The sequence below is a fragment of the Bubalus kerabau genome, chromosome 16, assembly GCF_029407905.1.
Source record: "Bubalus kerabau isolate K-KA32 ecotype Philippines breed swamp buffalo chromosome 16, PCC_UOA_SB_1v2, whole genome shotgun sequence".
In the NCBI taxonomy this organism is placed as follows: Eukaryota; Metazoa; Chordata; class Mammalia; order Artiodactyla; family Bovidae; genus Bubalus; species Bubalus kerabau.
Window position 1 is genome coordinate 75,455,709 of NC_073639.1, and position 17,072 is coordinate 75,472,780.

The 17,072-nt window shown below is 59.5% G+C and overlaps 1 protein-coding gene across 1 annotated transcript; it reads left to right on the plus strand.

Moving 5' to 3' along the window:
- The first annotated feature begins 712 nt into the window (after positions 1–712).
- Positions 713–15,582, plus strand: SLC2A11 (solute carrier family 2 member 11). Its single transcript, XM_055550141.1, is given in 13 exon segments — positions 713–733; positions 4,191–4,289; positions 5,900–6,060; positions 9,537–9,661; positions 11,254–11,289; positions 11,292–11,382; positions 11,856–12,004; positions 12,933–13,120; positions 13,234–13,344; positions 13,804–13,905; positions 14,010–14,085; positions 14,365–14,492; positions 14,735–15,582. Coding segments are annotated over 13 exon segments (1,488 nt in total). The 3' UTR covers positions 14,936–15,582.
- Positions 15,583–17,072: the final 1,490 nt, after the last annotated feature.

Consider the following 17,072-nt stretch of genomic DNA (forward strand, 5'->3'; position numbering starts at 1 on the left):
GTTGAGAGGATTCGTCATCAAACACTCACAACCTTGACTTGCACATGCTGAAGGTTAAACTCCCGGTTAATGTTTGCCGAAGAGAAACCTCAAGCTTCCTTGCTCAAGGATAATAATTAGTGTCTGGGGAGCCCACGCACTGAGGGGGGAGGGGGGGGGGAGCTGACTCCAGCAAGGTGTCCAGGCGGCATGGGGGAGGAGGGGGTGCTGCTAGAGCAGTGGGTCATCCCGAGAGATGCAGAAAGGCGAGCACGTAGCAACTGCTAATATTTTATCTTGCGTATTTTTCCTTAAAAATACATGACGCTCCAAACGTTCAGAGCAACGAAAATAAAACCCAAGCAGGAGCAAGAGGAATGCTGCATTGTCACTTGCGGTCTGTGTCCTGTCGCCGTCGTCGCTCAGATGACTTCCTAGGGTGACTTTCAGGTCTATATTTCCATGACCACAAATAGCATCTTTGGCAGGTCTGGTTTCGATTTGACCTTAATCGACCTCCTGGATTCACGCAGGACCTGAGACGCCCTAAGAAATGAAAGATTAATCCGGCCCAGCGGACCCGCTAGTTGCTCACCTCACAAAGTCCGCTGGACTGGACTCATCTTGTTTCCGGGGCCAGCGCGGCCTCGCACACTATGTATGCTTGGGCTGCAACCCGAGACCCGCTCTCCCATCCGGGTTCCTACTCCGCGGCTCTGCGGGAGACGGACAGATGAGAGCGCTCCGGAGACTGGTGGGTCGGCCTTTCATCCCGCCGAATCCTGCCCCTCCTCCGGGGGAAGGGCGGAGACACCTGGGCTGGAGGAGCGTGGGGATGTCCGCGCAGAATCAAGGGCTCGGCCTCAGAGTGCCCGGGGACGGGGCCCTCCCGGAGACAGGGGTCTCCCAGAACCCGACAGAGGGCGGGGGCGCCAGATGGAGGTGAGAGGCGGCCCCGAAGAGGGGCCGGAAGGGGCGGCGGCGGAGATCCAAAGAAGGGCGCGGCAAGGACCGGCAGAAAGTCGGTCCGAAGGCCGCAGAGGAGCGATGCACGGGGAACCAGGGCCGGGATTTCGGGCGAGTCCAAGCTCGTTGATCAGAGCCGCCCGCCAAGACCTGCGGGGGGCGGAGGCAGGCTGTTTGTTGGGCGAGAAGTCCCCGGATCGGAGCTCCCTTCCGGTCTGCAGAGGTGGGCCCGGGCTGGTCTTCGGAGCTGCAGAAACGGGGGGATGGAGGATGCGCGCGAGCCGCCTCATCCCCAGTATAGCCTCGGATCCTGGAGACCAGCTCGCGGGCCCCCCCACCCCCCTCACTCCCTGTGCGCCTGCGCGCGCGTTAAGGTGCGTCTTGCTCCAGCCTTCGCAAGCGCCCACCGCACATGCGTCTCGCCTTCCCCTCGGGTCCGCTTCGGGCGAAGGTCTGGCTGGGGCGCAGGGTGCTGGACCTGTCCCCCACCAGCATCACTTAGGTTCTCGTGCGGGCCGGACAGCGCCCCCAGACTCAGCAGCCCCTGGCCACTGCACCCGCCCCTCTTCCTGTCCGGGGCCTGTTTCCCACCTTCGTCTCCTCCACGCTCCCCCTAAACTCCGTCTCCATTCACCTCCTGTTTCACCCAGGGAGCCAGGCATCCGGAAGCGCAGGTCCACAACGCCCACCACCCCATCCCTGGGGGGCTCCCCGCCAGGGCCAACCCCCCGCGGAGTCCTTTCAGACCCCTGCACGGCGCCTCCCCTCATCTCCTTGGTCTTCATGCGGGTGCCCCCCTCAACTCCGGGCGCCTTCCCTGACCACACCCCAGACCCCGGCCCCTCCCCTTCCCCTTTCTGTCTCTGAGTGTCTGCACCCGCTGACACTCTACGTGTTCTCCTTGTTCATTTGTTACTGCCTGTCACTCCCCCGCTGGAAGGAAAGTTCCTGAGATCCCGGATTTCGTCTCTTTGGTTCACTGCTGTATCCCCAGCACCTAGAACCGTAGATTTATTGCCCAGAATGGGAAGGCAAGCCATCTTTACTCACTGAATGACTCCTCCCTACCATAGCTAATGTTTGAAGGCTTTCATGACGTTGCAGCAGGCCTAGGTGGTCTCCATGCACGGTCTCAGGGAATTAAGTAATTTATGCTGCCTTGGCGACCTGCCAGCCTCCTCCCTGCCACATGGGCTCAGTTCTCACCAGGTGACTTGCCGCTTCCTGCGGATCTGCGCACCCAGTGGGACTCTCACCGGCAGGCAGCCCATTAGGGAGCTTTCTCGTGACTCCAGCGGGATCGGACTCCCGGGTTCCCACCTGGCTTCCCTCTGTGGCTTCCTGCTTGGGAGGAAGTCACTTAGCCTTATAGGAACTTGGCGGCCGGCCACGGTGCCCGGCACAGAGCTGCCCGCAGACTGGTGGCAACATCCTCGGCAGGGTCCTGCCCTGGGAGCCTATTCCCCCACCTCCCCACCCCAGCGCAGTTTCTCACCATCCGGTGGAAGCAGGTCTGTGTCCACCCCTCCATCGCCCCTACCCGCCCCTCGTATCTGCCCCCCAGCTCAGTTCCTGGCTGGGTCAGGCACTCGGTATTCCACAGATGAATGAGTAAGTAGCCTTCAGGTTCTGGAAATTTTTCAAAGTCCTGAGCCAAACATCCTTCTGCCATGAAACTTGTATTTAAATATTAAAAAAGTAATAAATATGACATCGTACTTTATAGCTGGGGGACAATTTTCCAGAACATGAAAGGTAGTATAGAGTTATTGGGAAAAGATCCACAATCCAATTTTTGTACAGTTAACCGCTTTGTGAGTGTCTCGTCAAACATCTGAGGGAAGCAGGTCACTGCTCTCTGGCAGAGTGGAGAACCTTCAGTGTGTACTGAGCTTTCAAAAGATTTAATGAGCATGTGTGTGCATGTATGCATGCTAAGTTGCTTCAGTCGTATCCGACTCTGTGCAACCCCACGGACTGTGGCTCACCAGGCTCCTCTGTCCATGGGATTCTCCAGGCAAGAATACTGGAGTGGGTTGCCATGCCCTCCTCCCGGGAATTTTCCTGACCCAGGGATCGAACCCAGGTCTCCTGCATCTCCTGCAGTACATGCGGATTCTTTACCGCTGCACCAGCAGGGAAGCCCCTTAATGAACATACTCTTTTGTAATCAAAAATGACAAGACGGGGACGTCCCTGGTGGCCCAGTGGTTAAGACTTCGCCTTCCAACACAGGAGGTGCTGGTTTGATCCCTGGTCCTGGGAGCTAAGATCCACATGCCTCTCAGCCGGGAAAAAAAAAAAAAAAAAACCCAAAACATAAAACAGAAGCAATGTTGTAACAAATTTAATAAATACTTTAAAGAAATGACCCACACCAAAAAAATCTTTAAGTGGGGGGTGGGAGGGAGACTCAAGAGGGAGGGGATATAGGTATACTTAGAGCTGATTCCCACTGTTGTACAGCAGAAACCAACACAACATTGTAAGGTAATTGTTCTCCAATTAAAAATAAATTTTAAAAAGTGTAAAAAAAATCTTAAAAAAAAATATATATATAAGAGGCAAACTCTAAATAGATGGTGAATCCCTAGGAAAACTTACCAACCTAACGACGGGGCATCAGGGCTCTGAGCCTCCTGGGGGTGCCTTGGGGAGTCGCCCGCCTGTCTAGGGGTGCCGCTCCAGGACGAGAAGATGCCCTCTTGTTGTACCAGCTGTGTGCGCGCCGGCTGCTCCCAGCCTGGAGGTCGCCACCAGCATCAGCGGGCCTCCGGCTGCTCTCTGCGGCTCAAGGTGCCTCCAGGTCCCCACACATGTAGGTCCACGTGGCCCCTTCTCTTAACAGAGGAGGGTGCGCGGCCAGTCTGTGGAGAAGCTTCACTCCCCTGGGGCCCCAGCTCAGGGTGTTGTCCCCTGAGCCACAGCAGGCGTGCCCAGGGGGCAGCTGGGCAAGGGTAGGCGTAGGGGACCGGGAATGGCTGTCCATCTCAGGAAAATGCTGTCAGGGCCGAGGGGCAGTGGGATCCCGGGCTCAGAACAGAAGGCGGGGGTCACTTCTGCTACCTGCTCCATGCTGTGTGACCGAGGCAACTTTTCTCTGCCTCTGTTTCTTCATCTGCAAAGCAGGGACATCACCACGGCCAGCTTCAGACAGATCGCCATGCTGGGACTGGTGGGCTGCAGCCCCGCGGAGGGAGGTGGGGGGCTGCCATCAGCCACTGGGTCCTCTCCTTTCTCCTCAGGCTCAGGGCAGGGTCCTGCTCCTGACCATCTGTGCGGCTGGTATTGGTGGAACTTTCCAGTTCGGCTACAACCTCTCCATTATCAATGCCCCGACCTTGGTACGTACCCTGCGTGCCCACTATCACCACCCCAGTGTCAACAGCGGCCCATGTCGCATCTTCAGGCCGCCATCCGCTTGGTGGAGCTTCCTCCCACTCCTCCACCTCCACTGGGCTATTCCCCAGGCCCTGCGAGTTCAAATCCAGCTCTGCACTCTCCCCTGAAACTCACATGTGCTCCCGTGTCTCTGATGTCAGCAGATAACTCCCCCTGTCCGCGCAGGGAGGAGGTCCATCCTGACTCTGCCCTCCCTCCTGGAAAAACACCAAGTCCTTCCTGACTATCTCTGGCTTCCAGCCATTTTTCCTTGGGTCTCTGCCATGATCCTAGTTCAGACCCATCTTTCCTGCCTGGATCGCTCGCCCCACCTCCCCACTGGCCTCCCTGCCTTCAGCCTCTCCCCATGTAGGTCCTCTCAAGTCTGATCAAACCACTGCCCTGTTCAGAAACCTTCTGTGACTCCCAGTGCCCGTAAGAGTAAGGACAGACTCATCTACCTGAGGGCTTCCCTGGGGGTTCAGATGATAAAGAATCTGTCTGCACTATGGGAGACCCAGGTTCAATCCCTGAGTCAGGAAGATCTCCCGGAGAGGGGAATGCCAACACACTCCAGTCTTCTTAGCTGGAGAATTCCATGGACAGAGGAGCCTGGCGGGCTACAGTCCATGTGGTCTCAAAGAGTCAGACATGACTGAGAAACTAATACACACACACACACACACACACACACACACACACATCTACCTGAAGTCCAAGGCTTCCTGGGGTCCGAACTTGTCCACCTGTCTCCCGCCTTGATTCCCGCAACTCTGTGCCCAGAGCAGTTAGACGCCCCCCCCACCCCTGTGGGCCAAGCCCTCCCTGCCTCTCCTGCAGAAGCCCCTCAAGAGCCACCCAGATGCCATCACCTGCCTGAAGCCTTCCTTCAGCAAGCTCCCAGCTGGACTCAGCCTCCTGCTGGTCCCCTCTCAGGGTCCTGTTGTCTCTGAGTCCCCAGCAAGCTCGCCAGACCTGTGCCCATACTCAGCGAGTGCCCGTGGAAAGGCGGCATCTCTCAGCCCCAGTGATAGAAGCCGCCTCTAACCCACCTGACTGAGAAGGTCACGTGTCCTGTCACACAGCTGGGGCTGCAGGAAAAAAGGTCCCAGGACGGAACTGGGGCCCTCCCATCCCTTTGGGGTTAGGGTTAGGGTGCAAGAGGGCAGCTGTCAGCGGACTCACTTCCCATCCAGGAATGGAGCCCGGGGGACAAACGCCCCTCTGGCCTCCTCTGATACCCTGCTGATGCTCGCCGACGGCCAAGTCGATCAGAAAGCTGGCCCGTGGGGGAGCCCGCTGATGTGGGCCAGGTGGGATTGGGGGAGAGATGGGGCTGATCCTGGGCTCGGAGGGGCCACATAGACACTGGCCGGCTCTGAGCTCCAGGATGGCACACTGCGACAAAGACGGCATGGCGCCGCGCACCCGGGAGCTCCGTCCCCCCAACAACGGGCAGGCTGGCTGCGGAGGCTTGCCTGCCCTGCAGAGGCAGGGCCTGGGGAAGAAGGCCTGTTGTGGGGAGCCCCCACCCCGGAGTGGTGGGGGTGCTGACCAGCATCTGTATCCACAGTACATTCAGGAATTCACCAATGAGACGTGGCGGACGCGAACCGGCCAGCCGCTGCCCGACCACCTGGTCCTGCTCGTGTGGTCCCTCATCGTGTCCCTGTATCCCCTCGGGGGCCTCCTGGGAGCGCTGCTTGCTGGGCCCCTGGCTGTCACGCTGGGAAGGTGAGTGCTTCCTATGGACCCCCAAGTGCCTCTCAACAAGGGGCACCCCGGTCCATGGGCTGAGGGGTGGGGGCAGGTCACCCGGCAGGCCGAGGCCCGGGTTAGCTCTGCACTGGCCCCTGGCTCTGCCTGCCGCATCACCAAGAAGCCCACATTTCCCAGGGATGTGGTAGAGGGAAGAGTCTGTGCTGGGAGGGAGAGAGGACCCACGTCTGACAGCGGAACGCAGCGCCACACAGCGCCACGCAGCGCGGCGCTCAGCAGTGTCCAGGCCTCCCTGCCCATCACCAACTCCCGGCATTTGTGCAAACTCACGTCCATCGAGTCAGTGATGCCGTCCAACCATCTCATCCTCTGTTGCCCCTTCTCCTCTCACCTTCAACTTTTCCCAGCATCAGGGTCTTTCCCAATGAGTCAACTCTTTGCATCAGGTGGCCAAAGTATTGGAGTTTCGGCTTCAGCATCAGTCCTTCCAAAGAACACCCAGGACTGATCTCCTTTAGGATGGACTGGTTGGATCTCCTTGCAGTCCAAGAGACTCTGAAGACTGAGTCTTCTCCAACACCACAGTTCAAAAGCATCGATTCCTCGGCGCCCAGCCTTCCCCATGGTCCAACTCTCACGTCCACACATGACTCATGGAAAGACCATGGGTTTGACTAGACGTGACCATGAACAGGTGCTTTCTCCCCGAGGCCCCCTTTGTAGCCACCTGAGGCAGCCACCTGAGGCAGTTCTTGGGTCGAAAGCAGGAGACAGACTCTGACTGAGGAATGGAACGCTGTGAGAGCACGGAGGGTCCTGAGGCAGCTCACCGGACGGAAGGAGGTGCTCTAAAGCCTGGCCTGGGGAGGGCGGGCCTGCAGCCTGGGCTCTCCTGGAGGGGTTGGGGCGGGCGTCACCTTGAGTGCATCAGCTCCGGGCTCTCCTGGAGGGGTTGGGGGCAGGCATCACCTTGAGTGCATCAGCTCCGGGCTCTCCTGGAGGGGTTGGGGCGGGCGTCACCTTGAGCGCATCAGCTCCGGGCTCTCCTGGAGGGGTTGGGGCGGGCGTCACCTTGAGCGCATCAGCTCCGGGCTCTCCTGGAGGGGTTGGGGCGGGCGTCACCTTGAGCGCATCAGCTCCGGCCGCGCTGCGACTGCAGCGTCTGCACTCGGGCTCAGAGTCCTGGGAGACAGCCTGTTACTGGCCGAGACGGCGGGAGAGAAGGCAGGCCAGGCTCCCACCATCCCCTCCTTGGCCGGCCGCCCAGCACCCGTCAGCACCGTTCTCCTGTATCTTCGGCTCCCCACGTGTGCCGCCTCACGGTGCCCAGTCCCGCCCTTCCTGAGCCCGCCCAGGGCACTGCCTCGCCACGGCCACCAGCACTGACACAACCGAGCTGAGCTGCCCGCACGCGGGGTTTCCACGAGGCAGCCAGCGTGCCAGCCCTGCGGCCCTCTCAATATCCCGCCGTCTACACGCTGACGGTAAACTTAACTGCCCTCGAGACCTCTCATGGGAAGAGAGACGAAGAAAGAGAACAGACAGACTAATCAAGGGAAAGGAAGCTAGCGGGTGAGTTTAGTTTAGAGCACAGGACCCCGAGCCTTGGAAATAAGGGAGGGGTCTGCTCCGGGGTCTTGGAGCCGCTCACGCTGTCGCCCGCCTCGCTGACGTCCATGCTCCGGTCTCCCAGTCCGGTATCGGGTCAGTGCTTCCGGGGGCTGCAGCTCTTTGCCCACCGGGGTGACCCCAGTCTTTGCGCTGAGTGGGTGCCACAGTCCTGCAGGCCTGGGTCCTTTAGCAGGCTCTACCCTCTGAGGTCACCAGCTCCTGCATCACAAGGCTCCTGAGATGACGCCGGGCGCCGTGGGCTCTCGTCCGCCGTTACTGAGGTAACCTCCACTGTCAGAAGCAGAAGTGCACGAGACGGCGTGTATTTAACAGAAGCATCAGCTGCAAGCAACAGAAAACCAGGACTCAGCTGGCTAAAACAACAGCCAGACCCCCCAGTCTGATGTTTCTCCGCTACCAGGGCAAGGCGACCAGTCAGGAGTTATTTCAGGTTAAGAAGATAATGCTCTTGCCTGGAAAGTCCCATGGACGGAGGAGCCTGCTGGGCTGCAGTCCATGGGGTCTCGAAGAGTCGGACACGACTGAGCGACTTCCCTTCATTTTTCACTTTCACGCATTGCACAAGGAAGTGGCAACCCACTCCAGTGTTCTTGCCTGGAGAATCCCAGGGACGGGGGAGCCTAGTGGGCTGCCGTCTATGGGGTCACACAGAGTCAGACACGACTGAAGCGACTTAGCAGCAGCAGAAGACAATTCACTGAAGTTGTGGCTTTGCTCCAAAGTCCAAGGTCTTGCATTCTGATTCTCTGGAGGCACTCTCAGCACTACACTCTTCCCGGTCTAAAGGGTCAAAGGGCAGAGCATCTGGCAGTTGGTCTGGACCCAGTAGAAAACACTCCCCTCACAGGACCAGGTTTGCAGATCACCCGGGGTAGGTGTCAGGTCACGACACTCACCGTGGAACGGGCTGCCTCCAAACTGGAAAGAAGAGATTTTCCCATCCTTTTCTTTTTTTTTGAATTACAAGCCGCCTCTGGCCCGTTTCCCCATCAGGACCTGAGCTGCAGGATCTCCTGCCAGCTCTCCTGGTGACCTCAGGATGGCGCCTCCGAGCGCAGTGTCAGGATCCCAGAGCTGACGCCTCCTATCGGAGGAGCTGCCGCCATGCCCAGCGCCCCCTGCCCAGTTCGGCAGTCTGTCCTGCTGAACCAGCTGGGCAGGGGCCGTCCAGATGTCCTGTTCTGGGCAGTGACTGTAATGAATGGAGGACATGCGAGGTTACCTGGCTTCCCTTCCTTTCCTTGCCAGGGTTTCACTGGGTCTGAGGAATCAGGTATTAGGCACTTGGCTTTACAAAGGACTCTGAGGAGAACGGTGCTCAGTCTGTAGGGATAAACCCATAAAATATGAGTTCTGTCCATTCAAGCTGTGGTGGAGGCAGAAAGGACAGTAATCTGGGGGTATACTGGAGACGTGGGGCTTCCCTGGTGGCTCAGATGGAAGAATCTGCCTGCAGCGCGGAAGACTAGGGTTCAATCCCTGGGTCAGGAAGATGCCCTGGAGGAGGGCATGGCAACCCACTCCAGAACTCTTGCCTAAAGAATCCCATGGACAGAGGGGCCTGGCGGGCCACAATCCACGGGGTTGCAAAGAGTCAGACTCGACTGAAGCAACTTAGCAGGCACCCACTGGGGCTGGGGGTGGGGGTTGGCCCCTGGGGGCATCCCATGGGCAACCCCAGCTGCAGTGGCCGGCGTCACTTCTGTGCAGGCAACTCACACTCCACACACACACACACACACACACACACAGGGGCATGATCAGGGCTGGCTGTGGATGCAGGGAAGGGTCCCTGGGTGGGGGGGGTCATCCTTGGCACTGAACCTGAGCCTGCCTCGCCTGTGTTCCACTTCCCCAAGGAAGAAGTCCCTGCTGGTGAACAACGTCTTCATGCTGGCTGCCGCAGCACTGTTTGGCTTCAGCCGCAGAGCAGGCTCCTTCGAGATGATCATGCTGGGAAGACTGCTCGTGGGCATCAGTGCAGGTACGGAGTGGGCCTGGGGGTCCCCTTTCCTTCCCGTTGCTCCTTATTCCTTTCACTCATTGATCTCTTTTCCAGGCGTGCTTGACTTAGTCATGATTTATCTTAAAAGGCTCATATAACTAGACAGTTGAAGTGGATCTAGAAAAAATGGAAACACTCTGCAGGGCTGGGAGGACAGACATCCCCAGAAGGCTAAGCCGGGAGCTTCCTGGCGGTCCAAGTGGAGAGGCATGTAAGAGGAGACCTCTGGTCATCCCTACAGAAGCCGAGGAGCCTGCCAGGGACCTGGGGCTCCTGCAGGGGTGGGGGGTGGAGCAGAATCTTGAGCGTGTCCACCTGGGCTTTTAGGGGCGCCATCTTCAGTCCCCTTGACGCCCTACTGTGTATGCAGCTGGCGCCAACGTCTTTACTAGGCGTCTGTTCCTGTGACAGAAAGCGCTGCACAGTGCAATGGCTTAAAGCCAGCAGCTGATTCACTTACAGCTGATTCACTTACGGTCTCCAGGGCTGAGGAGCCCAGAGTGTCTTTGCTGGAGGGTCCCGGCCTGGGGCCGCTCCAGAAGCTGTGACGTGTCAGGCGGGGCTGCGGTGAGCTGAGGTTCGGCAGTGGCTGCTGGGCCTGCGGCTGAGATGCTGTCCCCCTGTGTGCTGTTTCCCGGGGGCTGCGCTCCCAGCCTGCGCGGGTCTCCCAGCAGGGCTGCTGAGTGTCCCCGCAGCACAGCGGCTGGCTTCCTCCAGGGGAAGTGATGGGTGACAGAGAGCCCGTGTATGTGTGTGTGGTGTGCGCGCCTGTGTGTGTGTGTGTGTGCGCGCACGCGCGCGCACCTGTGTGTGGGCCCGTGAGGACTGAGTCCCGGGAGGCTTATGGCCTGATCTCAGGAGTCACACACCATCAGCTTTGCCACAAAGCGAGTCACTAACAACAGCCCACACTCAGGGACCTCAGGGACAGAGGGGCCAGGTCAGACGGTGCCTTTGTGCCCCAAGTTCCTGGCACAGAAGGAACCCCTCCCTCAGTGTCTGCAGGAAGAGCGAGGGTACCTCTGAGAATTTCTGGCCATCAGCGCAACCCTGCTCCTCTCAGCTCCCCCAGCCAGTGCTCAGAGAGGCAGGGCCTTGTCACGGGCCTGTTTCCCCGACCCAAGGGCAGGGAGGGGCTGCAAGAGCCCTGCAGGAGTGCTCCAGCCATGTTTCGTGTTCCCGGGGCAGATGAACGGTGCCTCGGCACAGCCAGCTGTCGCCCTCTGGGGTGGGCGGTGGGGGGGGGGAGGTGCCTGCCCGTCCCAGTGCCCCACAGGGTGCTTGGGCACCAGATGCCTCCCTGGGGCAGGTGGGAGGGGGACAGCCTACAGCTGATGGGTGCCAGCTCCCTCCCGCCCCTCCCACTCCCCAAGGGCGACCAGGGCTTCTCTCCCAGGAGTACTGTGGGAGGACTGGAGTCCTGCCTGCCCGACGGCGGGGAGGGGTGCAGGGGGAAGCCCCACAGCGCTCAGGCTGAGGGAGCAGCACTCGGGGCCCGTGGATGGGAACCCGGGGCGCCAACGGGGGCGGGGGAGCCTGCCCCGCCACTGACCGTCACCCTGCACGGCCAGGTGTAGGCATGAACGTCCAGCCCATGTACCTGGGGGAGAGGGCCCCAAGGAGCTCCGAGGGGCTGTGGCCATGACCTCCGCCATCTTCACCGCCCTGGGGCTCGTGATGGGTCAGGTGGTCGGACTCAGGTACACGCCCCCCACACACACACACACTGAGTGGTTAAAGGGCAGCCTAAACTTCCCCCTACCCCCAAGTAGGTTCAGACGCGGCTTCCTTGAACGAAGGCGTTAAAAGCCGTCCATGGGCTTCTGGCCAGCGTGCTGTCTGTCAGCCTCTTCCAGCCCCGAAGGACCAGGCAGCAGGGACAAGTCTAGACAGAGGACGGGGGCAGGTTTGGGCTTTGAAAGGGAGCATGTACTATTTGTCCCAGAAAAGAGAGGCGAGGGCAGAACCTGGTGGCCTGGGGAGAGCCCTGGAGAGAGGAGTTGCCAGGGATAAGGGGAGACCATGGCCCTGCCCTGCCATGAGTCCCTAGCTGGGTGTCCGACCCAGAGCTGGCTAGGAGGAGGCACAGGGGAACGGGGACACTGCCCTCGGGCGCGGGAGGGAACAGGGCTCTGGCCAGGTGGCGCTGGCCCAGCCTCTCCTGTCTCCCCAGGGAGCTCCTGGGTGGCCCGCAGGCCTGGCCCCTGCTGCTGGCCAGCTGCCTGGTGCCCGGGGTGCTCCAGCTGGCCTCCCTGCCCCTGCTCCCCGAAAGCCCGCGCTACCTGCTCATTGACTGTGGAGACCCTGCAGCCTGTCGGGCAGGTGAGCCTCTGGCTTGGGCCCCCGGACCACTCTTGGCCATGGGGCACATGTGGCCAGAGCACGCGGGTCCTCCTTTCTCACGTAGGAAAAGCTGTTGCTCTCTCTGCGCCTTAATTTCATGATCCATCCGTCCCTTTGACGCTCTTTATCAGGAGCCTGTCCTGAGTGGCAGGGCAGTGGGCGGGAACAGACCCAGCCCCTGCCATCTGGGAAACCCCAGGGGAGTGTGAAGAAACAGCCTGCCGCCCCTCCACAGGCAAGATGATGAAACCCCGAGCAAGGGCTCAAGGGCCTAATGCCAGCTAGGCTGGTGGGCTCACCTGCTAGCCAAGGCCACAGTAGGGATGCCCAAGGAACAATCCCCAAACCTCCAGCTTAAAACAGCAATCCTTTACGGCGGCCTCCTCTACTCATTCACTTGGGCTGGGCTGCACGACCCTGCTGATTTCAGGGTCAGCGGGGACGAGCCAGTCCAGCCTGCTTTTGCTGGCAGTTTTGCTCATCTTGGTCACTGTCGAAGGTCAGCGGGGCATCGGCTGATCTAGGACCGTCCTAGCTGGGCTAACCCTGCGGCCTTGAGTGAGTCAGGGGGCAGAGCCAGGGGGCGGCGCACACATGCCCACTTGGTGGGAGCAGCTGCCAAATCCCGCAACCCCAGGGGTGGCCTGGGCACGGGGACCCCTGGAGAGCCGGGGGCGGCAGTGGCAACCGGCCACAGTTGTGTCCCGTGTGAGGCACCCGCAGACCACCAGGGTTCTTAAAGCCTTCCTAGTCCGTGGGGCTGTGAAGTGACCCGGAGCGGGGTGTGGGGAGCTCACTATGGGGGCCACCTAGAGGCTGGGGACTCAGCCCAGTGCCCTCTGCCCCTCCTCCTCCCCCGTCCCTCCCCTACCCCATCCTTTCCCTACCCTCCCCTCCCCCTCCCCAGCGCTGCAGCGGCTGCGGGGCCCCGCGGACCTGGCCGGGGAGCTGGCCGAGCTGGAGCAGGAGCGCGCCGTCTGCCGGGGCGGGCGCGCGCGGCGCCCGTGGGAGCTGTTCCGGGAGCGCGCGCTGCGGCGGCAGGTGGCCAGCCTCGTGGTGCTGGGCGGAGCCATGGAGCTGTGCGGGAACGACGTGGTGAGACGGCCGCGCGGGGCCGGGGAATGCGAGCGGGCGGGGAAGGCGGGCAGCCCGGGCAGCCGCGGCCGGGCGTGATGGGAGCCGGCGCGCAGCGGCCCTTCTCCGCGCAGATTTACGCCTACGCGTCGGCCGTGTTCAGCCAGGCAGGGATCCCGCAGGACAAGATCCAATACGCGGCCATCGGGACCGGGGGCTGCGAGCTGCTGGCGACGCTGCTCAGCGTGAGTCTGCTGGGGCTGACCCCCAGCGCCTAGCCCTGCGGCAGACCCTCGGGGTGCTCACCTTGGGGATGCCGACCGTCGGGGTGCTCACCTTGGGGGTGCAGCCTATCGGGGTGGAGACCCTCGGGGTGCTAAGGCTCCAGGCACCACAGGCCTCCAAGCTAAGGCACTTCCACTTCAGGTTGCTGTGTTAAAATGCAGGGAGCGAGCGAGCATTTATTGAGCACCTACTATTTGCCAGTTGCTCACACCGCCATTTTGAGATGGAGAAACCCAATGGGTGTTGAGTGACCGCGACCCTCTGCGAAATTAATAATGTCTTAATACACGAAGTGGCAAGCTGCGCCCACCGCCCTCCCCAGCTTCTGCATGATGCCCCTGCCCACTGCGGGCCGGCGGCCTAGGGGACCTTGACCGGGGCTGCAGCGGTGAGTCAGCCAGGGCTCCTTCCCTTCGCAGTGCCTGGCGATTGAGAGGGCGGGCCGGCGGGTGCTGCTGACGGGGGGCTACGGCCTGATGACCTGCTGGGGGAGCGTCTTCACGGTGGCCCTGTGCCTCCAGGTAGCTGGGCCCTTTGGCAAGGCGGGTGAGGGCGTGGGGGTGGGGGTGGGGGAGGCTGGGCCCCGCCCACTTTCCCTTCACCCCTCCCCCTGCCCCTCCCTCAGGGCTCCTTCTCCTGGATGCCCTACCTGGCCATGGCCTGCATCTTCGCCTTCATCCTCAGCTTTGGCATCGGCCCTGGTGAGTTGGGGCCCTGGGGGCTCCCTCCTCTGGGCCTGGCTGAAGGACCAGGGGTGTCTGGGTGAAGGATGGGTGGGTGTGCCTAACCCTGACACCCTCACCCCTGCCTGGTACAGGCTTCTGGGAGGGCGTGGCTGGAGGAAGGCTGGGGGGGGGCCCACTTTCTTGTCGGGGGTGGGGGGGGGGTGTGGTGTGTGTGTGCGTGTGTGTGGCCAAGGTGGGGGTAGGCAGGCCAGGGAGCCCTGACTGGCAGCCCCCCGTCCCTACTCCCTCTTCCAGCCGGAGTGACTGGGATCCTGGCCACGGAGCTGTTTGACCAGATGGCCCGGCCTGCTGCCTACATGGTCTATGGGGCGCTCATGTGGACCATGCTCTTCTTGGTGGGGCTGGTGTTCCCTTTCATCATGGTAGGCCTGCCTGCCCCTGCCCCCCCGGGAGCGGGAGGCGCCCTGCCTTTGTTTTGTCCCTGTCGGTGTGAGAACCCCCTGCCCCGGGGAGGCTCCATCTATCCAGGGAGTGTGACCCTGAATGGGGATGGGGCTCACCTGAGCCAAGAGGGCGGAGGCCCTCACGGGGCATGTACTGGGGCCTCCCGTGCGGTGGGGGCTCCGTGGGCCACAGCAGGCCTCGGGTCTCTTGCAACCCCCAGGAGGGCTTGTCGCACTTCATCTACGTGCCGTTCCTCTGTGTCTGCGTCTGCGCAGCCGTGTACTCGGGCATCTTCCTCCCCGAGACCAGAGGCAAGAGCTTCGTGGAGATATCGGAGGAGCTGCACAGACTCAACTTCCCCGGGAGGAGCCGAGGCCCGGCGTGGGCTGGCCCCGAGGTCGTCCGGTCCACGGAGCTGTAGCTCGGCCAGCACGGCGGGGCCGGCCCTGGGCCCTCCCCCTCCTACGGAGCCCTCGGTGTGCAGGCCGGGTGCTCAGCCTCAGAGAGACAGTTTCAGGGGCCTCTCGGCGCCCCGTGTCTGGAGGCTGTCGGCAGGAAACCAGCAATGACAGACTCAGAGAAACACAGGCGAAGAAAATACAGCTTGGGAAGCCTTTGAGAGGGGCGTGGCCACGAAAGGATTTTCTGAGGAGTTGATTTTTTTTTAATCAAGTTGTTTGAGGTGTAATTTACATACAATAAAGTGAATCCACAGTAAGTGTACATCCGATGAGTTCACAGGAGTGCGTACCTGCGAACCACGACCACGACCACGACCCAGGGAGACCGCTCACCCATCCCTCCTGCCTCTTTGTGATCAGTACCCCCCCCCCCAACCTCGGACCTGCCTTCTGTCACTGGAGGTTCCTTTTCAGACAGTTTGATAAAATTCCACGCCATGTGTATGCGTCTGTGTTTGGTCTTGCTCCAGATAAAGGCTTTGAGATTCATGCATGTTGTTGCGTGCATTAGTACATATCCCTTTGTGTGGCTGAGTAGCATCTCACTGTATGGATGTACCATAATTTGGTAACCCATTTCTCTGTTTGTGGACATTTGGACTGTTTTTCATTGTTGGCCACATGAATAAACCTGCTGTGAACATTCCTGCACAAGTTGTGTAGACATGTGCCTTCATTTCTTTTGGGTAAATGAATTGCTGAGTTTAATAACGAATGCATGCTTACCTGTAGAAGAAACTTTTCCAGAGTGATGATACCGTTTTACATTCCCACCAGCCGTCCACGAGACTTCTCGAGGCTCCAAGTCCTCCTCAGCACTTGGCATCTTCAGTCTCTTCAGTCCCGCCACCCCACTGAGTGTAGTGGCACCTCGTGGTGTAACTGTGGGGTTTCCCTGATGGTAACGACGCTGAGCATCTTTGTGTGTACCAATACAAATGGCACGCCATTCACAGATCTCCTTTGGTGAAGAATCTGTTCAAATCTTTTGCCCATTATTTAAAACAAAAAAAAATTTTTTTGAGCAGTTTTAATTCGACAGCAAAATGGAGAGTAAAGTGCAGGCATTTCCCGTGTGCCCCCGGCCCCCACACATGCACAGCCCCTCTCATCAGTGTTCCCCACCAGAGCGGATGTCTCTCACAACGCACAACCCTATGTTGCCGCCTCATTATTATCCAAAGTCCACGGTTTACACTGGGGTTTTCTTCTCAGCATTTCGCATGCTAATTTTTAGCTACTTTTTTTTTTTAAGGATAAAATAAGTTTTTGTTTATAGTCTTATAGTAAAGGGGAAAGCCTTAACTTGCAAGACAATTCTTCAGCAGTATGTACAACATACTTTTTATTTCCATGGAATGGACTCAAACACGGACTGAGACTACAGAGTATACACTAGAAATCAGCAAATGCCGGGAACAGAGTAGGAAAAAGACAAAGAAATGAGGCCTAAACACACAAAACCCTTCACTGGGATCTGCTGACCGCAGCCAGAACCAGGGCTGGATCACATAATGGGGACAGGTTCCAGGACAGTCGGAAGGGGAGGGGCGGGCGAGGGTGGGGAGGGGTCCACACTGAGGTGCGGGTTTAGTACGAGGTGAACCGCTCTTGGTATTTACATACCAAATCAGTTGGCTCTATTTCTTAGAAATACACACGGAAAGAAAGCAAGATTTGATCATTACTTGATGAATCTGTCGCTTTGCAATACCGACATCATCATAGGGACAATTCACTCAGGTTCAAATTTCAGTAGCAGGAAATAAATATCAAAACATCATCACTGGCCCTCAATACAAAACCTCTACTCCACCCAATCCCCCCTCCTCGGCCCACCCACCCCTACCATCCCCTGGCGGCTCCCGCTCCACTGCTGCCGTCCCCTCACGCCACACAAGCGCCACACGGCCTCCCTAAGGCTAGCTGAGAGAAGCAGGAGTGAAACAGGCCGAGACTCTGTGCTGCAAATCTGTCCCCGCTTCCTTTTATACCACAAACTTCTCCAAGGATCTGGTCTTTCAATAGGAGGGATAAATAGCCTTTTAGGGGCGGAAAAAAAATCCTTAAAAAGAAGGGGGAATAATTCTGATTACT